The sequence below is a fragment of the Heloderma suspectum genome, chromosome 7, assembly GCF_057233095.1.
Source record: "Heloderma suspectum isolate Gila_16-S chromosome 7, 16-S_ref, whole genome shotgun sequence".
NCBI lineage: Eukaryota > Metazoa > Chordata > Lepidosauria > Squamata > Helodermatidae > Heloderma > Heloderma suspectum.
This window is the reverse complement of record NC_139464.1, coordinates 43967836-43990152: the sequence shown is the minus strand read 5'-3', so window position 1 is coordinate 43990152 and position 22317 is coordinate 43967836. Positions and strand designations below refer to the sequence as shown.

Sequence of the window (22317 nt, the reverse complement as noted above, 5' to 3'; positions counted from 1 at the left end):
GATGAAGCTCCTCCTCTGGTACTCCTCAGGCGTCTGCTGGGGGATGTCCAGAGGCTCAACAGGACCTGTAAGTACTACAGAATGGCATCTAAGCAAACAACTCTGCCTGCAAGATGCATATTACCACTGTGGTTGATTCTTCTCTTTCTACACAATGACCTTCAAAGAAGGGTGGAGGCCATTGAGCGGGCATCACACATCTGAACTGAGGCCCGCAGCCGGTGACCAACACTTCAATTGTTTTTGTGTTTTGTTTTTTAATTCTGTTGTTTGTTTAAAGTTCTTTCTGCCCTGCCCTAAAAAAAATAAAATAAACAATTTCTTGGTTCAAGTCAAGAGATAATTTTTTTAAAATCTAGATCATTTTATACAATGATCTCTGTTTGCTTACTGTTCCACAAACTGCAACAAGAATGCTTTCCAAGCTAAACCATCCCAGCTGCTGTAAGCTTCCCTCATAGGGAGATGCTCAGCATCCCTGATGTTACGAAGTATGCTTTATTTTTGTCAGGAGCGCCCTAGCTGCCTCTTGCAGTCCCCACCAATAGCCAACTCAGGACACAGACGACGAGGAATTCTTTCCAAGACTTTATTCCTTTATGACTCGTTCAGATACTAATCACTAGCGACAAAGCCAGGAACAGCACTGGGGAAAGATAGCAGAGCAGCCTAAGCTCCAGGTAAGGCAGTTGGTCCCCGTTTGAAGGAGAACCATGGGAAGACCCTGAACTTATGGGCTAGGGAGAGAGGCTCCCTCTTTCCCTTGGGTCACGACCATTGTTTGCGCACCAAACGAGCGCTACACCTCCTTTCTGCGCCCTCCATCTGTCGTCGCTCCCTGCGTCTGCGCCGAGCGTCCAGCAAGCCCCCCTCCAGCGCTCTCTCACTGCCAGGGTCACTATCTATCCCAGGAATGCTGGCAGCGAGCTCCTCTCCCACAGATTGCTGTTCCTCCTCAGAATCAGAACTCCTCTGGGGCTCTATGGGCTCAGTTTCCACCCTGACAATTTTACATGGAGGTGCGTATCACATACATGTAAACTAAACACATACCAGAAAGATCTTTTCACACAGAACTCTCGGTGCTTCGGAAAACCCGATACCCCCAAAAGCTGAGGGAATCAGAGAGAGACCACAACACAACAGAAAGCAATTCCTTGATTTATGAAAGAAGAATTTAAAATGAATTAAAAGCACACTTCAAGGGAATTAGAACTATACTACATGCTATACTACATACATACTAACATTCAGAACGATAAAGATACACATATAAAGTCAATAGTGAAGTACACTGGGATGCATAGAAAATTGTGTGCGTGCGTGTACTAGGGATGTACGCTGTATAGGCCGCCAGGCACAGTCAGGCAGCGCAACTGGACTCTGCATGTCGGTGTGAGTTATGCAAAGCACCGCCACATATCGCCACTGCTTTGGGTTCTGCCCAGGCCAGACAAGGACTGCTTGTTTGGACAAAACAAGAACAAGATGGTCCGGTGCGGAATATGTACACTGCTGGTGGTGCAACCACCACTCTGTGAGTTGCCTCTTCGACATGCACATTTGGAAATGGTGTTTTCTCCACCAATTGAAAATGTGCATGAACTTGGGGTCACACTCACAATCACACGATTGTGCCTCATTGTGCCTCATAACTTTGGGTCACATTAGCGGCAGTATCATCATCAAAGGGGTCCTCCTCGTCACTTGATGACTGCTCTACTCTGCTGACAGTTTCAGCTGGTGGTGGTGGAGGGAGGTGCTGCTCAGGAATCCATGCCCTGTTGGAACGTATGAAGGCAAGGGTGGAGACATGTTCTGGTGCAAGTGGACTTCGGCGGGTGGTGACAATGCTGCCAGTGGTGGAGAAAAGCCTTTCAGAGGACACACTCGAGGGAGGGCAAGATAGATGCCAAATGGCAACCTTGGTCAGATTTGGCCAAACTCCATGTTTTGTGTCCCAGTATAGGAGAGGATCACTCTCTGGACTGCTGCGGGTTTCTGAGAAATCGTCTGTGGCATAAGCTTCCAATTCCTGGCTAGCCGCATCATAAGCAGATCCATTCCTGGCTCTTTTTGTACAGTTCTCCTGTGCACTTACACCGAGCTCCACTGCCATTGAGGAGTACAAGTAGAACTTTCTACAAGATGCCCCTGTATGTCGTGGTGGTGCAGCTGCTGTGGTGTCATCGCCCTTCCTGCTGGTGATGTCACTGCTGCAGATATTATCTGTAGTGGCGGTAGTAGTCCTACCAGCCTCACTCTTCCCCAGCTCCTTCTCATCCAGAACATCTCTCTGGTCGCACTCCATGATTTTCTCTGTCAAATAGGTTTTTAGACGTTGGTAGCCAGGGTTCTGGTTTTCCAGCACCTCCCTCATTGTGCTATCCCGGAACCGCGGTTCAAGGAATGATGCAGCAATGTATTTCATGTCCCCCCTCATCAAAGTGATGTGTCTGTTGGTGCCCAGCTCCTGCAGAAGGAATTCAGCAAGCCTAACTGCAGGATTGGGGACTTGACTGCCTACAGCACTGGTGCGCTCACAAAGCTCAGCAAGGCGTTTTCTCAGCACCCCCTCTATAATCTTCAGCACAGGTAGAACCTGGCCTAGCGTAGCATAGTCTGCACTCAGTACTGTTGTGCATTCATCAAATATTTTTAAAATGTCAACCAGGTCTTGCATCAAGACCCACTGCTGTGGTGTGCCAAAAAATTTGGAATGGTCTTGTTTCTCGAAAATGTAGTCATTTATAGCAGCTCTCTGCTCACAGAGTCTCCGTAGCATATGAAATGTGCTGTTCCAGCGTGTGCACACATCCAAGATGAATTTGTATTGTGGGAGACCACGGCTACGCTGGATGGCGCCTATTGCCGCCATCGCTGAGCAGGACTGCCTGAAGTGGGTGCACATGGCTCGCGCCGCCTTAAGTAGCTTACCTATTTTAGGAGATGCGTTGCTCAATCCAGAATGCACCACAAGGTTCAAACACTGCACAATGCACGGAACGTGGTTTAGCCCTGCAATGCGGACTGCTTTCAGGTAGTTGGAGGCATTACCTGTTGCTAAACAGCCCACTGTCAGATTTAAGGGGGTGAACCAGGACTGAACAACACCGTTGATTTTACTTGCAATGCTTTCTGCCGTGTGTGTCCCTGAGAGCATTGTGAGGGCCAATGTCGCTGTTCTCCGAGTCAGTCTGCAGCTCGCATTGACAGATACCCACTGCGCAGTGACACGCAGATAAGGCTGTGTTTGAGCGCTTACCCATGTGTCACTTGTTAGATGAATACTTCCTCCAACTGCGTGTTTCAAATCCTGTTGGAGCGCCCTTCTGATTTCAGAAGCCAGGGCTGGAATGGCAACGCCACTGATGTAGTGACGAGAAGGGACATCCCACTGAGGGCACAATTCCTTCACGAAGTCCCGGAAGGCCTCCTCTTCCACCACGGAGAAGGGCAGCATGCAACGAGCAATGAACTCTGTCAGGGCTCGATTCAACCTTGCTGCCTGGACGCTGTCAGGTGGGAATTTCTGTGTCAGCGTGAGGCATTTTTCCATTGACACCTGCCTCTTAGCTAAGTCGCCTTCTGTGTCCTTCTCACCCGGACCACTTTGCGTTAGGTCTTTGCAAGATGAGGCAAAGAAGGCAGTAATGCTCTTTTTGGATGGCTGTGAGAGGGACTTGCCTTTACTATCTTTGGGCACAAGAAGCGCATGATGCACCTCCATGTGTTGCCTCATGGCAGACGTGCCCACTCGGCCACAGCCCCCTTCCTTCCCTAGGCGCACACGGCTTCTACAAACTTCACAAACGACAACATAACTGTCATCTTTTGCATATTTGAAGAAGCGCCACACACCATCTTTTCTTTGGGGAATGGGGGTATCAGTTTCAGATGAGGCGGCATCGGGAGCTGCACGTTTCCGCTCATCTCTGCTTGTGGATGGTGTTGCTGGTGGCACTGTTGATGGTGATGACGAGCGCTTAGCAAGGGATATGTGTTCCTGAGGTTTGGGATTGCTCCCAAAGAACCCAGCAGGCTGGACTACAGAGTCATACTCAGTCTCAGCAGGGACATTGGTACAGAAGGGCTCCTCATCATCTTCGCTGTCTGGATCACTGCCGAAACTAAGTCCTCTGGCCTTTTTTTCCAAATCACGTGAACAGCTGCCCACGAGGTAATTATCAGCAGGCAGCTCTGGACGTGATTCATCTTCTGTCCCACTTTCGCTCTCTGATACAGGGAGGACGGTTTTGGGTGTTTCTGTAAAGATTCCAAATAGATAGAAGCGGAATTTCATGAGAAATGCACCTTTTACACATGAATAATAGCAAAGAGAATAAAACTGTGTACTTCTAGAAATCTATGAAACATAGTTTGGAATTGCGATCAACATCACACAAGGTGCAGATGTAAGCTACTACTGCACTAGCACTGGGAAAACAACACAAGACACAAGGTGCAAAAAAAACCGTACAGACTTCAAAGCTCCACGAGTTATCTAAAACTGTCCTCACTGCGAAAAGTCTGAAAAGCATGGGGGAGGATTGACTGAGTCTTACCAGAGTCATCCTTTGGAATGACGCAGACTTTGTGACTTTCATTCCGCCGCTGCAGAATCTCCTCAGGAACATTGTCATCTGCTTTGGAGACACTGCCCTTCCGCTCACCATCCATGAACTTTCTTCCTGTTCCTCTGGAGTTGTGGCTGGCTATGCCTGTGCCACTTTCTGTGGCAGTATTTGGTGGTGTGTGCCGCTTACACTTGCGGGGTGGACTGCTGCTGGGGCTATTGTCGCTGGTCACACCTTGGGCTTCCTCCTGTTCCAGCTCCTCCAAATATTGTTGAACTGCAACCTCCGCGCTGAATCTCGCCCGGCGTCCGCGCATCTTTTGAGTGCTGGATTGACTACGGGTTCGTCTTTTCTCCATGTTCATGTCTCTGGGCAGGAGGAGACATAAATGCATGTGGTGGTGGTGGTGGTGGTGGTAAGAGAATTACTCAGGAATGTATTTCATTATGGCAAAGCTGAAATCATGTGAACAGCCTACAATCACAGATATAGTGCAGTGTAAAAGTAGTTTGAGGGTGCTGCTGGAGGATGGAGTCCATCCATGCAGCCTGAAAAACACTGGAGGATGGAGCATGGAATCCTTCTTGGGCCTAAACACAGACTGCTGGAGGATGGAGTCCATCCATGCAGCCTGAAAAACACAGGATGATGGAGGATGGAGTCCTTCTTAGCTCAGGCCTAAACACAGGATGCTAGTGGATGGAGTCCTTTTCGGGCCTGAACACAGGATGCTAGTGGATGGAGTCCTTCTCAGGCCTAAACACAGGCTGCTGGAGGATGGAGTCCATCCATGCAGCCTGAAAAACACAGGATGATGGAGGATGGAGTCCTTTGCTGCTGGCCTTCCCCCACCACCAAAAAATCACTAAATAGGAGCACATTCATGTAAAGTAAATATATCAAAGAACATACCTTCACTGTAATAAAGGTTGAACTGCAGTGCCATAGAACGGGGACACAAACACCCTCCTCTTGCGGCTGGGCACGAACACTCTGTCTGCAGCAGCAGTGGCGCCTCTGGTCTCTGGAGCAACTGAAGCGACACAGGACGATGAAGGGAGGGAAAAAATGGTTGGACTCCCTCCCCTCCCCCTCCCTTGAGTTCCCTCCCCTCAATGACATTATCTTCCTGGTGGGGTGGGGGGTGGCCTGGAGGGATCTCAGTCACCTGACCTCACCTCCACAGACAATTTAAAAAAAACCTGAGGCTTTACCTGCACTTCGTGACTCAGTCCCAGCGAAAGAAAGCCATGTGGTCGCAGGAAAGTGCGTATTTATTTTCGTAAAAATAGGAAACGCGTTCGCATTCTATTTTATTCATTCTGATTTACGGATTTTCTTTTGTAATTATCTTCGTAAAATCCGCGGTTCAGATTTTTTTTTAAAAAAAGGGTCTGCGTGAGCTCTGGTCTGGGTTGACTGGGCCACCCCATTCCAAGGAGGATTCTGCGGACCGGATTTGTCAGAATTCAATCCCATTTAGGGCGGAATTCTCTGACATCCCTAGCCCTACTTAGAGAAGACCCAGTGAAATGAATGGGACTTCACTGCCATTCATTTTAATGGGTATACTCTTAAGTAGGGATAACACTGATAAAAAGGTAAAGGTGTCCCCAACCAGTCGTGTCCGACTCTAGGGTGTGGTGCTCATCTCCATTTCTAAGCTGAAGAGCCAGCGCTGTCCGAAGACGCTTCTGTGGTCATGTGGCCAGCATGACTGAACACCGAGGTGCACGGAACGCTGTTACCTTTCCCGCCGAGGCGGTACCTATTTATCTACTTGCAATTTCTTGCTTTCGAACTGCTAGGTTGGCAGAAGCTGGGACTGAAGACGGGAGCTCACTCCGTCACGCAGCACTCGGGTCTGGAACTGCTGTCCTGCCGACCTTCCGGTCTGCAATTCAGCGTCTTAACCACCAAGCCACAACCCATTTAATATGCACTATCTTGAGGATGGCTTTGTTAATTTGTCCCAATACTGCACATTATGGAGAACACACAATCCACATAACTCTTGTTAATAAGAAATTGACATTACATACTGCACAACCTTGTAAAGGGTTGGTATGGAGTTGGCTCCACATTTCAAACAGTAGCGTCATCCACTTATTTTCATACCAATTTTCAGCTAGTGCTTTTATTTTGGCGTAAAGGTGGCGTTGTGGAGGTAATCTAGAGGCCCATACAATCTAACTCCAAACTGATGGCTTTTTTAGGCTGCAGTCCTATAGCCACTTACCTGGGAGTAAGGCCCACTGAGCTCAATGAGTCATTTCTGAGTAGACATGTACTGTCGTGTTCTAAGATTTGAAAAATTCATAGAAGTCTATAAATAGCTACTAGCCAAGTCCAGAGGCAGCCTAGCCTTGAAGACCTTGTATACCAGTTGCTGGGGGCAAACAACAAGGAAAGGGTGCTACCTGCATGCACTTCTTGTAAGATTTCCAGGTGCATGTGGCTGACCACTGCCGGGAACAGAATGCTGGACCTGATGGAATCTTCATTTGTCCCGGCCTTGGAGGACAGCATATAGGCGAGGAATTGAAGATCTATGTCTATTATCTGAACCCACTTGCTCAAAATCTGGGAATGGCAGGGGAAGGAAGCAGGTTGGTTTGGGCAGTGTTTCCCCCTCCACTCCAACCTCCTTTCTTCTGTCAGTTGACTCACCAACGATTCACACAGGCATGGTTCACCTTTCTTCTCTCTGTGCATAAACCTAGGCCCCCTGACAGAGCAGCATGAGTATAAACCCTGAATAAGCTAAGTGGCAAGAAAAGGGGAGGAGCAGCAAGGGACAAAGTTGTCCTAACTAAGCCATTCCTTCTTCCCTTGCCTTCTCCCTCTCTCTCCCCTCCATCATGCTCCTAAGCGGAGTTGGGCAATAAGCCCTGTAGGGGGTGAGTCAAGAGGAGAGCTAGGGAACTGATCTTTCATTTATAGATCTTTAATTGCTGTACTGTCTAGGTGAAAACAGACAAGGGGGACCTTATGTTGAGGCTACAGTAGTGAGTTAAAAATACGGTAGAGGGAGTTCCTGACATCAGAATATGCCTATGAACCAGTGTAAAAGGAAACATTCATGAAAACATACCAAAGGCAACGGATATGTCTCAACCTGTTGGGGGGGGGGGCAGGGACCCTTGAGGCTGCAATCCTATGTGCAACCTGAGAGCCACACTGAACATGGAGACAGAGAAGACTGAAGAGATCTGTGAAACCCAGAAGCTTACATATTCACACACTGACCAATTTTAACCCACAAAATAATAGCACTTCTCTATTTTGTATGCCCTGCTGTGGGGCCTACGGGCTTCTGTCAGGCTGTGATGCCATTGATAACCCCGTCTTCCATGGATACATTTTGGGCCTTCACTTCGGTGGCTGTCTAGAAATTCGACTTCAAGATGTTTAAGGTGCAATCCGAGGCATGTTTAGGCAGAACTAAGTCCTACAACTCCCAGAATCCCCGAATGCTGGGAGTGGTATGACTTATTTTTACCTGAACTTGTATGGGATTGCACCCCTAATATCTTCAAATATACATCTCCCATATTTTTCGGTTGTATTGCATTTCTATCAGTCCCCATCAGAGCCCCATTAAAACACGTCTAGGGTTAGGCGACGCCCCTCTCGTAGCTTGCTCCTTTATGCAAGTTTACCCCAAAGAAGGTCCTACCTGAGTTCAGCGGGGTTCCTTATTGCGCCTTCTGAGGATGATCGAGTCTTGCCAGCACCCGTAATTCTTTCTTTCTTTCTTTCTTTCTTTCCCCCTCCCCCTGCCCCTCCCCCTGAACGACGTTACCGTTTCTTCCTCTCTCCCCGCGAGGATTACGCTACGAGTACGTGTACGTCCTTTGGAAAGCGCACGCGTAAACGCATTGGTCGGGCGCGTCTACGCACGTCCACGCGGCGAGGAGATAAAGAACGCATGCGTGGCTTTCGGCTTCCCTTCTGCCTCGGCTCGGAGACAAGATGGTGGGTGGTAGCGAGGCGGCGGCGGCGCGGCGGGGAGGGGCGATAGTAATCCGCCGCCATCGGTTCTGCGGCCGCTCTGATCTTTCTGAAGCCCGGGTTTTTTTGCTCTAGGGTCTTGGCCATACGTGCCTCGAGAACTATTTTGGGACTTCCTACACCGCAGTCGGTGCAGGAGCCCTGGGCCTAGTCATTGGCCTAATGAGCGGCAGCCATTCTAGCCTTTCTTATCTAAGACTCGCATGAGAGAGACATTGACTTACGGGGTACCTGAATAGAGGCCGCCTTGGTGTGTCTGAAGCGAAGCTTGCTGGAGTTACTTAGGCCGGAGTGCTCTAGCGCTAATCCGACTTGGCGCCTATCCCACTTCTCGAAGGCCTTGAAAAGTTGACTGCATTCTGGATAACTTCGTAAAGTCTTCAGATGTGGCTCTTTTGGGGAGCGCATGGGGGGGGTTAGTAGATCAGCCCTATTAAGGAGCGTGGGTAATAGTGGGTAGAAAAAACGGCTTTTAAAGTTATGGTTGTATGTCTAGGATTGTTACTTGAGGTGGCGTTGCATGATCAGAAAGCCTCAATGGTATGTAACTTTCAGGAATAAAAGAGCTGCTAGGCCATGCGCCTAAAACCTGGATGAGCCCCCAGGTTTAAGGCAATGTTCCAAGGTGTAAAGAAGCCATTTTAGGCTGCGAATATTTAAAGTACTTATGCCTTTTTTTCCCCCTTCAGAAATGGAGTTTAGTTTATAATGGATGTGGAATTAATAAGTCAGGGATGCTGCATGACTACCCTGGCTTTGCTGGCTGGGAATGATGGGAGTTGCAGCCTAATACACCAGGAGAGCACCGGGTTGGGGAAGGATGCTGTATGGCTTTGAATGAAGCTTCTTATTTCTAGGGCTGTTTGTATGCTCACAGTAAAAATACATAATCGGCTACTGGTTTGGGGTGTGAGAAAACTTTGATTTTTCCCTGCTGGGCAACCAGTACTAGGTAAATACTTTGTGTGGTTATTAATCTTGTCTAAGGCTCAAAACCATTCAAATCTTGGGCTATGACTGTAGAAGTTATTGACAGAGAGGCATGGCAGGCTTAGACCATGCTGTGAGGAAAAAGGAAGCAGCAGAATTTACATAGGGCGAAATCTGAATAGCCAGCGTGACCTTGCTTCTAGAGACGAGTATTCGATAGGATTGGTTGATTATTTTAATAAGTCATTGTGATTCTTGTGTAACCCTCTGAAAGGTCTGCACTGATTCCCTAGTATTGCCACACTAAGCTCTTGTGTGGTAGATAGAACATAAAAAGAGCCATCCTGGATCACTCCAGAGACAAATCTAGTCCAGCATTCTGTTCACTCAGTGGCCAACCAGCTGCCTGTGAGAAACCCAGAGTAGGACATGAGCATAATATCACCCTCCTGCTTGTGTTCCCCAGCAACTGATACACAGAGATATACTGGTTCTGACACGGGATAACATATAGTCATCCTGTCTAGTAGATAGGTGAGCCCTGCAAGGTTGTCAGACTTAAAATTTGCTTGACACAGATTTCATTTCTGTATGCAACAGAAGCACACTTTAGTGTTCTGGGGGAATGTTGTGAGTGGAGGAAGTTTCTGTCCCTCTTCCAAGGAGCTTGGGTATTGTCTTAGCCTCACAAGATCCCTGAGTTGGGTTAGGAGAGTAACTTACTCCAGCCTGCCTAAGGAACCAAATGTGTTGTCGTTTTCCAGTCTCACCGCAAGTTTTCAGCTCCCAGGCATGGATCCTTGGGCTTTCTGCCTCGCAAGCGCAGCCGTCGCCATCGAGGCAAGGTGAAAAGCTTTCCTAAAGATGACCCCAGCAAGCCCATCCACCTCACTGCGTTTCTTGGGTACAAGGCTGGCATGACCCACATAGTCCGTGAAGTTGACAGACCTGGGTCCAGTATGTATGACTTTTGTATGTGATGTGAAGTCATTAGGAGGGAGGTGGTACTGATACTTGGCAAGTATATAGTGCTTAAGGGTGCTTCATGTTCTCAGTACTACTTAAAGATATGCCATTATTATTCCCATAATTTGGGTGAAGGACCTGGGATGTAAAATAGTGGTTCATAGAAGCCCATTTGGTCCATAGGTGAGGAGAAGGTTACAGCAGGAATATTTTGGCTGTCACTGTTGAACTGTATGATATCAATTCCTATTGGGTGGGAGAAAGGAATAGATAGTCTGGCCACCAGCATTGCTGTTCTGTTGCAACGCTCAGGGCTAAGAGAACTTTTGCTGTATTTGTTCCTACTTCTTCGGCATCTCAGGATCGTGTTTACGTTCCATCTGGGGCTAGGGGGTTCGATCTGACTTCCAGAACTGAACAGTTCGATTCCATTTCAGTGCAGTCTTTTATAGCCCGGTTACCAGAAATCAAGGTTTATTATTGTGTTTTAGTACTAACTTGTATTCTATTCCGCAGAGGTGAACAAGAAAGAAGTTGTAGAGGCGGTCACTGTGGTGGAAACCCCCCCCATGGTCATTGTGGGGATTGTGGGCTATGTGCAAACTCCCCGTGGCCTTCGCACCTTCAAGACCATATTTGCTGAGCACATCAGTGATGAATGCAAGCGTCGTTTCTACAAGAACTGGTATGATGACTGAGATGGAAAGGTGCAGAACTGGTTAGGCTCTCCTGGGAGAATTTGAGAGTTTTCCTGGGTCATAGTTTTTTGGAGGAGAGATCAGTGGTAACCCTAAGGTTTGATCTCACTGGTAGTGAAAGAACATTTCTTAAACTAGAGAATCATAGAACAGTAGGGTTGGAAGGGGCCTACAACACCATCGAGTCCAACCCTCTGCTCAGTGCAGGAATCCAAGTCAGAGCATCCCCCACAGATGGCTGTCCAGCCTCATCTTGAATAACTGAACTGAAAGTTATGTTGAAGAGCTTGTTCATATCGAGGTGTGAGAGTAAAGTTGATGAACCCCTTGGATACATAAACACTACACATGATGATTTCCTCGACGGGCGGACATAAAGAAATCGCCTTTGGCGTTTGTTGCTGATTGTCGAGTACTGAGTGTAGTTTGCTATTTTAGGGTGATGTGCAATGTTGCTTTCTCTACTGGTGGGAGTAAATTTTCAGCGAGTTTCCTGGGATAATCTTAACATAGGCCTTGAGAAGAATTTCTCCCACATGATATATATTGTAGCCTAGTGGCCTAGAATTCCAGGGGAATTCATCATCATTCTGGGTTCAACGTGGTGTAAGCAAATGTAAACCACCCCCACCTCCTTGGTAAATGGAGTGAGAGTTAGGCTTATGTTAAGAAGGTAGTACTTAACGTTGTAATGTTGTGAGGTAAGGTTGTGCAGCTTTAAATGAAAGTTAAAGGAATTGTGTGGAATGTAACACACTTTGAGGTATAAAAAAGTTGTTTTAACTGGTTAAAAACTTAGTGAGGTTTCTGAACAGTGCATATTAATGTCCTTTGGGTGAATTTATGGCAGCTCCGCTCAGCTCTGGCAGCTTTGCCTTTGTTTGATGAGCTCCAGGCTCCGCTTGTCGGTGGAAAAGGCTCCTTAGAAGCCGGCAATGAGCCCAAACCAACCTCTGTGGCAGCTTCTTCCACTCAACCACCTCCCTGGGTGGGCTGATGAAGGGCTCTGCCAATCCCCTCTCTGCTCTTCTGCTCCTCCTTGAAGGCATAAGTCCAAGAAGAAGGCCTTTACCAAGTACTGCAAGAAGTGGCAGGATGAAGAAGGCAAGAAGCAGTTGGAGAAGGATTTCAACAGCATGAAGAAGTACTGCCAGGTTATCAGGGTTATAGGTCACACTCAGGTGAGTCATCACTTGTTTCCTGCAGTACATACAGATTTGCAGTTGTTTGAGTGTTGGTGGCCAAGGCTGTACTGGTAGCAGCCACTGGGCGCTATTTGGTTGACAAGTTCTGTTGACTGTACTTTGGTCCATACTGTTAGTAGCTGTTGAAGAATAAGACCGCACCAGTTGTGTGCTTAGCAGGGTTCCCCTTGCTGTTCAGATGTCCTTATTTTTAAATGCTTCCTGAATGTTTGTGTTCTTCCAGTTTAAAAAAAAAACACACAGTTGCCTTGTTTTCTTGAGTCCTTGGATATTAGCGAGACCTGATGGAATCTGGTGTGTTGGTGTAACATGGCCTAGGAGCCACGAACAGTTAGTCTACTTACCTAGTGACACATTTTGGCAGAGCCCTATTTAAAAGCAGTTGTCTGGCTGAATTGGACAAATGTTCATATGTCTTGCAAAATCTTGGCAATAAAATAATGGACATCCGAATGTGGCTATTGCTGCTGAATACCTTGCAAAGCATAATCATTAGATTTTATACCGGAACAAAACTAGCTGACATAATGGCATTTAGCCGCAAAATTTAGTTGGATTTCTTTGAAGGATTTGTAGTTTGAATAATTTACAGGAATCTGTTGAAAGGCTGTTGCTATTCAGCCTATACCTTGCGTGGGGTCTTGAACTGAGCACGCCCATGCTGCTGTTGATGGCTGTAGAAAGGAAGCATGGGGGTAGCTTTCCTACCATCAAGAACTTGCTGCCTCTTTTGGCTCAGAGGGCCTTCAAGAAGTATGGTGGGAACAGACGAAATCCGAGCCATCAGTTAAAAATGCCTAATCAGTTTTAAACATAGCAGCATAAAAACGGTGGAATGATTTTGCTGGAAGTACCCACTGACGTAGGAAAAATCTCAACAGCAAATACAATTAGAGATCTTGGCGTAAGCAGTGCAGTAACGCTGTTTTTCTGGTCCCCCAGATGCGCATGCTTCCACTCAGGCAAAAGAAGTCTCACCTAATGGAGATCCAGGTGAATGGTGGCACAGTGGCTGAGAAGGTGGATTGGGCCCGAGCAAAGCTGGAGCAGCAGGTGCCTGTGTCGACTGTTTTTGGGCAGGATGAAATGATAGATGTCATTGGAGTCACCAAGGGCAAGGGTTACAAAGGTAACTTCTCCAGCAGGAACAATATGCCAAAAATGAATTTACTAAGTGTGTAGGATTTTTTTCCCTTGGGGGGGGGGGGGTATGTCGTGGTGGGGAGGTAGCATCTTGTGTCCTCGCTAGGCAAAAGCTGTTCAGTGATGAGGTCATGGAATATGCACTGGGCACAGTGCCTGAAACTCATGAGGAGTCATTCCATGCTGCCTTCCTTCTGAGACCAGCTCAACAAAGAATGGGAGTGGGGTTGGTCAATGAAGAGCAATTATTTGTACCATCCCTGTTTTTTAGTATAGTAATCTTATCTTGGGTTGCAGAGGCAAAAGGAAACGGGTAATTTGGTTGCCAATGATACTTGCAAGGGCACAGAGTAGGGCCTTCTCGGTGGTCGTTAAAACCTGACATTCAGTGGCTTCTCCACGAAATGTGAAGGCTCAGTAAATTAATTGGTAGAGCTGAGTAGGTCTAACAAGGTTCCATGTCTTCTCTTGTTCTTAGGAGTTACTAGCCGATGGCACACTAAAAAACTGCCACGCAAGACTCATAGGGGTCTGCGCAAAGTGGCCTGCATTGGTGCATGGCATCCTGCTCGTGTGGCCTTCTCTGTAGCTCGAGCTGGTCAGAAGGGCTACCATCACCGCACAGAGATCAATAAGAAGGTGAGGATGTGCTTTACAATGTTCAGCCTTGGACTGGAATAGAGTATACGTGTTCTGTGTGTTCATAAAAATTATTCCAAAGTTCCAGATGGGTAGAAGGAGACTACTGCAGTAGAGGATGGTTTACTTGGCTGGATTTAACCCCACAACCTGGGGAATTGTGTGCCAAGCTCTCTGCTAGGCTATCGGCTTCATTTAACATTTGCCCTGCAACACCACAATTTGTGAGAGAATACAGCATTTCAATAAAGAACAACCTATTTGGCAACTCCCCTGTGAGGAAAGGTTACAGCAGCAGGGATTGTTTAGCTTAGAAAAAAGGCAAGTTAGGTGGGACGTACAGATGTGTACAAAACCATACGTGGTGTGAAGTGGATAGGGAGACATTTTTCTCCCTCTCTCACAATACTAGAACCCGGGGTCATCCCATGAAGCTGATTGGTGGGAGATGCTGACAGATAAAAGGAAGTACTACTTCACACAGTGCATAGTTAAACTATGGAATTCACTTCCACAAGATGTAGCGATGGGCACTAATTTGGATGGATTTAAAGGGGGATTGGACAAATTCCTGGAGAAGGCTATCGATGGCCACTAGTCCTGATGGCTATATGGTATCTCCAGTATCAAGACAGTATGCCTATGTACACCATCTGCTGGGAATCGTGGGCGAGAGGGTGTTGTTTCCTGCTTGTGGGTTTCCTGTTGGCAGCTGGTTGCCCACTGCATGAACAAAATGCTGAACTAGATGGACCCGTGGTCTGATCCAGCATGGTTCCTTTTATGTTCTTAATGTGCTGTAGGAGGCGAAATCTAGTCTTACAGAGTAAAACATGCGAGCACATAACGTACTAGTACCTTCTACACATGTGTGCTAGTGACCAGTTAACATAGCAAATCTTGATGGGAGTAGTCAAGGAAGCAAGTTCCTTGGGGATGAAAAGTCTTCCTGATAAGTGCATGTTGATCAGTGGTCTTCAGATGTTGGCATCACTTTCTAACCACACTTTATTTGTGGTTGCTGCCCCTCTCCTCCCCAGCATCCTCTGGCATGCACAGGTGGCTTGGGAGAAAGGCGTGGTCTTTGCTCATTTGTGCAGGGTAGAAGGGTAGAGTCCTGCTGCTTGGAAGGAACTTGGGCTGGTTCTTATCTTCTCAATCTTCAGTGGAAATTAGAAGTGGGGCAGGGATTTGTACGGGTCCAGGTGTCCTCATCAGAGGGCTAGAGGCACGTGCTCCTGGCGAATGAATTTGTGGTTGCCTTGTTCCAGTTTCTCATTGCTTGAAGAGCACTCATTTTCTCTTTATTTGTTGATCACATAGATCTACAAGATTGGCCAAGGATATCAAATCAAGGATGGCAAGTTGATCAAAAACAATGCGTCAACAGAGTATGATCAGTCTGATAAGAGCATTAACCCTCTGGTGAGTAGTTTTCACATCAAAATTTGGGGTCTAGGCAGGTGATTGTTGGGCAGAAATCCTGTTTGTGTTGTCCCCCACCAAAGGATGAGTGACTGCCATGTTCTGGAGGCACAGAATAACCTCCAGTACCATTTGGGTTGATTATAACAATTCCCAAAGATGTCATTCTGCTTCGGTATAAACACTCCCACCTCTGTGGTTCTTCATGCTTTTTTATCTGGTGGATGTCTACCATGAATTCTGTCTTATTTTTGGAGTGGACGTGATAACTTCTGCAAATCCCATTGGGGGTGAGGGGAAATGGCAGAAGTAAGTGGTGGGGACACGGAGTATTAAATATTGCCTTGTTTTTGTCATACAGGGTGGGTTTGTCCATTATGGTGAAGTGACCAATGACTTTATCATGTTGAAAGGCTGTGTTGTTGGGACCAAGAAGAGAGTTCTCACTCTGCGCAAGGTGAGCAGTGCAAGGGTATATGCCAAATGAAGTGATGTAGTTGCAGTTGTCTTCCTAGATATTGCAAAGTATCCAATAATGCCAACAAGCTAGAAGCCGAGTGTTTCTTCTACCAATTTTTGGTAGTGTGTTCTCAAACAGCAAGTGAGACATGTACACTAACTAATCCACTTCTCTTTCTCTTAGTCCTTGCTGGTGCAGACCAAGCGTCGGGCCCTGGAGAAGATTGCCCTGAAATTTATTGACACCACTTCTAAATTTGGCCATGGCCGCTTCCAGACAGCGGAGGAAAAGAAGTCTTTCATGGTAAGAGTGCTTCCTTCGTAATGTGTTGGTAATACATGTTTGCTCCATATAGCCCTAGATGCATAGGGTCAACTCCTGTCATGGTTTTTGCTTGCCGGGATAAACTGGGACTCTGGAATTCTGCTTTCTGCCTAGATAAAGGCTCTATGATGATGAGGCAATGAAATGATGTCTGACAAATGTTGCTTTCCTCCCTAGGACCACTTGAAGTGCACAATGCCGCTTAAATAATAAAAATAACAAAAGTCTTGTGGCACCTTAAAGACTTGACACTTTTATTCTGGCATAAGCTTTTGTGGACTATATCCCATTCCATCAGATGCAGTAGATCACACAGCGTGAAGTTGTGATTGTGTATTTATAAAGAGTGAGGAAAATGCCCTGTGCTTGGAAATGCAATCGCATGCATTTACACATTCTTCAGATTCAGGTTTTCAAAGGAATCTTGAAATTTTTTTTAGGATTAATAGGCCAGTGGAGAGAGGAAATTTCCTCCTGACAGCTGAGCTTTCCTTAAACACTACTGAAGTTTCATAATGACGTTGCATAGTGTTGAGGGCTAGAAATACACATAAGTAAACTAAATAGTATTGACACAGCATTTACCTGCAAGCAGTTCATAACTTAAACTCTAGTACGTTTGTGCATTGATGAAAGTCCTGAGAATTGGAGGTTTGTTTATTTATTTATTACATTTCTTAATCGCCCATTTGGCCATTCACCTGGCCACTCTGGGCAATGTACATCAATACAAACAGTTTTAAAACAATAAAATTTTACATTAAAACATCGTATTTCTAAAAATGCCCTAACCCACCCCAAAAGCCTGCGTGAACAACCACGTTTTTAACGTGTGGCGGAAGCTCATTAAAGAGGGGGCATGGTGGAGTTCCCTTGGGAGGGAGTTCCACAGAGTGGGGGCCACCGTAGAGAAGGCCCTCTCCCTTGTCCTCATCAGCCTAGCTGTCCTGGCTGATGGAACAGAGAGAAGACCATCTGAGGCTGATCTTGTTGAGCAGCTTATCTGGTGTTGCTGGGCCGGAACCATATAGGGTTTTAAAGGTCAAAACCAACACCTTGAATTTGGCCCAGAAAATGACTGGTAACCATCGGAACTCTTTCCGCACTGGAGTAATGTGATCACACCGGCAGCTGCCTTTAATCGGGCGAGCCGCCACGTTCTACACCAGCTGCAGCTTCCGAACCATCTTCAAGGGTAACCCCACGTACAGGGCATTACAGTAATCTAGACGAGAGGAAACCAGGGCATGAACTATTGATGGGAGCAGATGGTTAGGGAGACGGGGCGCAGCCGCAGTATCGGATGGAGTTGGTACAGCGCTGTCTGGCTCACAGCTGACACCTGAGCCTCCATGGACAGCTGGGAGTCTAAAATGACCCCCAGGCTGCGGACCTGGTCTTTCAAGGGTAGCTGTACCCCATTCAACATCAGGTCAACATCCCCCAGCCTCCTCTTGTCTCCCACCAAAAGTACCTCGGTCTTGTCAGGGTTCAGTTTCAACTTACTCCTCCCCATCCAGCCACTCACTGTCTCCAGACATTTGTACAGGGATTCTACAGCCAACCTTGGTGAAGATTTGAACGAGAGGTAGAGCTGCGTGTCATCTGCATATTAATGACACTGCACCCCAAACCTCCTGGTGATAGCCCCCAGCGGCTTCACATAGATGTTAAATAGCATTGGGGAGAGGATGGAACCCTGTGGCACCCCACAAGTGGGTGGCCACGGGTCCAACACCTCCTCTCCCAGTGCTACCCTCTGGTACCTGCTGGAGAGGAAGGACCGGAACCACCGTAATACGGTGTCTCCAATGCCCAACCCCTCCAGGTGGTCCAGGAGGATACTGTGGTCAACTGTATCAAAAGCCACTGAGAGGTTGAGGAGAACAAGGAAGGAGCATTTGCCCCTATCCAGAGCCCTCCTCATATCATCCACCAAGGCGACCTAGGCCATTTCTGCCCCATGCCCAGGCCTGAAGCCCGAGTGAAATGGATCTAGATAGGAAATGGATCTAGGTTGAGTTCATCCCATTTCTAAAGCAAATTTCTTGTATATTAGGTGCAGGGTGACTTCAGTCTTGTATGGCTTACTTTCTCTTAGATCAAAATTCCTGTGGTCCATTGTGTGTTAGTCTTGCTGTGTACATTTATCTACTCAGGATCCCTTTATCGTTCTAGGCCATAACAGTAGCTAACATGTAGGAACGTGAACGTCTTGGTGCACAAGGAACCCCAGCAGCAGGCGTTCGGTGTAGTCCATCAGAAATGTAGCCAGTAGTCCATCAGCGAACTGCTATTCCTGTGACCACTAGGTGGCAGCAGATTTCAACAATTGTCTTACGATGTCATATTCTATTAACTTCTGCCTCTGAAAACACTTAAAATGTGCTTGCTGGCTAATGATGCATTATGAGAAAGATCTGCTGTGTAGACTGACATGTTCATAATTTTCTTTGCAGGGACAACTCAAGAAAGACCGTATTCCCAAGGAGGAGACAGCTTAGTGTCTGGAATGTTGTGGTTCTGGCCTGTAGTCTATAATAAAGATAGAAATATCGAATACCAGTTCTGTTTCATGCTTCATGAATGATAGCACTGTTGTTGCAATTGGTGTTTAGTTGGATTGTGAGAATGGCTTGGATTTTAAAGGCTAGAAAATGGCATTGCTGTTCTAAGAGTATAAACAGATGGGAAGTTATGTGGCAATACCCCCTCATTGCAACCTTTAAGGCACTGTTGTCCCGAGGGGTGGGGGGGTGTATGGAGTAGGTACTACCTGTCCAATTGCTAGAAGGGTACCTAGGATCTGTCTCTGGAAGCTACTGCTCTCAGACACTGAATCAGATTCTAAGAAATCAGTTTGGTTTTAAGTAGGAACAGAGGGAGCTACTTTTTATTCTGACTCAAAACTATTTGTCTGTCTAGTTCAGTATTGTCTACACTTGACTGGCAGTGGCGCTCCCGAGAATTCAAACGAGTCTTTCCCTGTTCTACCTGGAGATACCAGGGATTGAACCTGGGACCTTTTGCGTCCAAGCCATGTACTCCACTGCTGAGCAACTGCCTTGTGCCAAAGGAGATTGACTTTCAGTGCCCTTACTGAAGAATTCATGCACAGTAGTTATTTGGAGTCCATCTGTACTTCAGAACTATAACATTGGTCATCTCCAGAAGTGTATCTGGAGACTAAGTACACTTTATATGACAGGAGGATAAATGTTGCTGGAACTCTGCTTTCCTCATGGTGGTGCTCTGTTTTTACAGCAACCGCAAATACTTGCCTGGACTGGTACATTTCCATGGTAGTGTCTTGCACACTAGCACCACCCAACTTGGAGCGAGACAGTCAGTCTTGTACACTCTGTCCCAAATGTGGATTATTCCTTTGGCTGTTGCTTGAGGAAAAGCTTTAAAATGATTTGTTCTTGTATATGTCAACTTCCTGAATCACTTGATATGTACTTCGCAGTGTAGACTGTCTCAAATGATGCAGCAAGTGCAAACATGGTTATGGAGTGAGCCAAGAATTGAAGATTGGGCACTCTCCTTTTTTGGGAACACCCCATTTCAACCTTAGAAGCTATAACCAATGCCAAGGTTACCCAGACAGCCTTGCCACCTGCTTGTTGGCATTGGTGCTAATAACAAAAGGATATTTCAAAGGAGCCAACCAAGCTGCCTCTTGTCTCATCGGCCCCAATAGTATTAGTTGTGGTTGGAAAGATTGAGGACTGGAAGGAAATGTTGGATGAATAGGCATGCAGGAGAGCTTCCCCCCATGAGGGTGCATTAACTTGAGGAACTCACTGCTGTGCGACCTATGCAAATACTGGCCTTAAAATTGCTCAGGGCATGGCTAAAAAGAACAGAAGTTCTACCTGGAAGTGGGATCTAGTGCTGAAATGCGTAAGCTAGAAGTCCCTGCTAAGTCACTCCTACCATGAATTCACAGGGGTCCTTAAACATTTGTTTGTAATACAGCATTTATATAGTGCATTTCAAGAAGCACTAGGATTATCTGGGTAAATCTTAACAGCCCTGTAAGATAGGCCAGTATTTCCAATATGCAGGTGGGGTGCTGGTGGCCCATGTGATAGGCCTCTGAACAATCATGGCTTCTATAACAGTTGGCTGAATTAGAATAGATTGATGTGCTGGGGGAAAGGTACTAGCAGGTGCTCAAGAGGGAGTTGAGTAGTCTGTAGGAGGAATTCAATCAAAAGGAAATCTTGAGTATCCAGAGCTTTCCATTCTCTGTTCAAGTCTTGAACAGGTTTTGAGCTTCTAGAAGGCTTGAACTTAACTTTTCTCAGAAGGCTTGAATGCTGCAGATTCAACCATGCCAATTCAGCTTTTGGTAACAGGACTTGACACGGTCAGCCCAAGGTGTTTTGATGCCTGTGAAGGACAAGATAGTGCTCCCCATTCCAAGTACAGAAGCCAACCACCACAGGCTAGCTTAGGGCACACAGCTCTGTCCTACCAACACTCTGCAAATTCTCAACCCAACTCCCAGCATCTGCTTGAGGTGGCTTCCTCACTCTGCCTAATAATAGAGCTGGCCTTAGCAACAGGTATCTACTAGCCCATATCTGTCCCCAGCAGGGAGCTGCCTGATTAGTTCACTCGTTAACCCAGATTCAGATAGTAAGTGTGGAGGGCATGTCATCCGTGCCAAAGATCAGCAGGCCGGTAAGATGCGTAAGCTTCAAAGTCAATGCATAGAATGCAGACACGCTCATATACATGTAAACTGCCTTGAAATCATTGATAAAAGGTAATATATCTCTTTTAAATGCACAGTAACCTGGCTCAAGTTCTTTCTACCTCAAAGCTACTTGCATAGTCTCGATTTTCCAGTTTGCAGTCTACTCAAGCCACAGATTTTGAGCCACAGATGCTCAGAATAAGGAAGAAGCTTGTACCAATAGTTAGCTTGGTGGACCAGATCTGGCACTTATCTTTCCTCCCAGGTTTTAGTCTGCTCTGATGCCTGTGAACTTCAAAGACCCCACCCCATTATGAAGCCACCAGAAGAAATCTAAGGCTGCAGTCTTTTACATAAGCTTACTAGGAAGAAAAACTCTTGAACTTGGTGGAACCTCTCACTGAGTAAACATATTTAGGACTGGCATGTTAACACCACTTTTAATAATTACATCTGAATAATATTGTAACAGGTGTGAAATGGCAAAGGTGGGAGCGGCCGCAATAGTGGAGGAGTTCCATTGTGTCCTCCCAGGGAGGAAGGCATGTCAACCTTGGGGAGTATGCAGCAGAAGCACTGATGATGTCTTTCACTTCAAGTTTTCAAGCGGCTCTTGCTTTGAGGAGACCTGCAATAGAGCGCCTTGTTGTTCAGTCGTTCAGTCGTGTCCGACTCTTCGTGACCCCATGTACCATAGCACGCCAGGCCTTCCTGTCCTGCGTTCTCAAGTCCATATTCATTGCATCAGTGATGCTATCTAGCCATCTCATCCCCTGCCGTCCCCTTCTCTTTTTGACTTCAGTCTTTCCCAGCATCAGGGTCTTTTCCAGAGAGTTTTCTCTTCGCATTAGGTGGCCAAAATTTTTGAGCTTCAGTATCTGTCCTTCCAATGAGCACTCAGGGTTGACTTCCTTTAGGATGGACTGGTTTGACCTCCTTGCAGTCCAGGGGACTCGTAAGAGTCTTCTCCAGCACCACAGTTCGAAAATAGAGCGCCTACATTGGCCAAAGTGCTCATTTCCATAAATCAGGGTTGGGATAAAGGTAAGTTGGGATCTACTGGTAGATATCCAGGTGATTTGCAGAAGATCAGCAAGGGTTTCTAGCCCCCAGTGTCATAACTGCAAGAACAAAAAGCCTGGATCCTCTCCTAAATTGGGCTGTTGAAACCAAGAAAGCTTAGGTGGGATGGGGTATAGAAACAGGAGTAAATTTGTGTAGGAAAAGG

General features: G+C 46.7%; 2 protein-coding genes and 1 non-coding gene across 5 annotated transcripts; 2 read left to right on the top strand and 1 right to left on the bottom strand.

Moving 5' to 3' along the window:
- Positions 1-282: 282 nt before the first annotated feature.
- On the bottom strand, positions 283-8409 carry LOC146339650 (zinc finger BED domain-containing protein 4-like). Of its 2 annotated transcripts, XM_084809871.1 has the most exons (4): positions 8257-8409; positions 5490-5610; positions 4566-4945; positions 283-4266 (listed from the first exon to the last, which is right to left on the bottom strand). In XM_084809871.1, the coding sequence occupies exons 3-4, from the start codon at positions 4939-4941 to the stop codon at positions 1640-1642; spliced, it is 3003 nt and encodes a 1000-aa protein (XP_084665997.1). In that variant the 5' UTR covers positions 4942-4945; positions 5490-5610; positions 8257-8409; the 3' UTR covers positions 283-1639. The 2 variants fall into 2 exon arrangements, with proteins under 2 accessions (XP_084665997.1, XP_084665998.1); XM_084809872.1 differs by having other exon boundaries at positions 4566-5610; positions 8257-8391.
- Positions 8410-8526: 117 nt separating this feature from the next.
- Positions 8527-18946, top strand: RPL3 (ribosomal protein L3). 2 transcript variants are annotated; one of them, XM_084809873.1, is made up of 10 exons: positions 8527-8555; positions 10286-10478; positions 11004-11172; positions 12231-12366; positions 13333-13519; positions 14012-14172; positions 15496-15597; positions 15959-16054; positions 16241-16360; positions 18841-18946. In XM_084809873.1, the coding sequence occupies exons 1-10, from the start codon at positions 8553-8555 to the stop codon at positions 18883-18885; spliced, it is 1212 nt and encodes a 403-aa protein (XP_084665999.1). In that variant the 5' UTR covers positions 8527-8552; the 3' UTR covers positions 18886-18946. The 2 variants fall into 2 exon arrangements, with proteins under 2 accessions (XP_084665999.1, XP_084666000.1); XM_084809874.1 differs by having other exon boundaries at positions 8527-8962.
- Positions 13646-13738, top strand: LOC146339649 (small nucleolar RNA U83B). The gene has a single exon (XR_014784596.1). It is a non-coding gene; the product is annotated as a small nucleolar RNA U83B (small nucleolar RNA).
- Positions 18947-22317: the final 3371 nt, after the last annotated feature.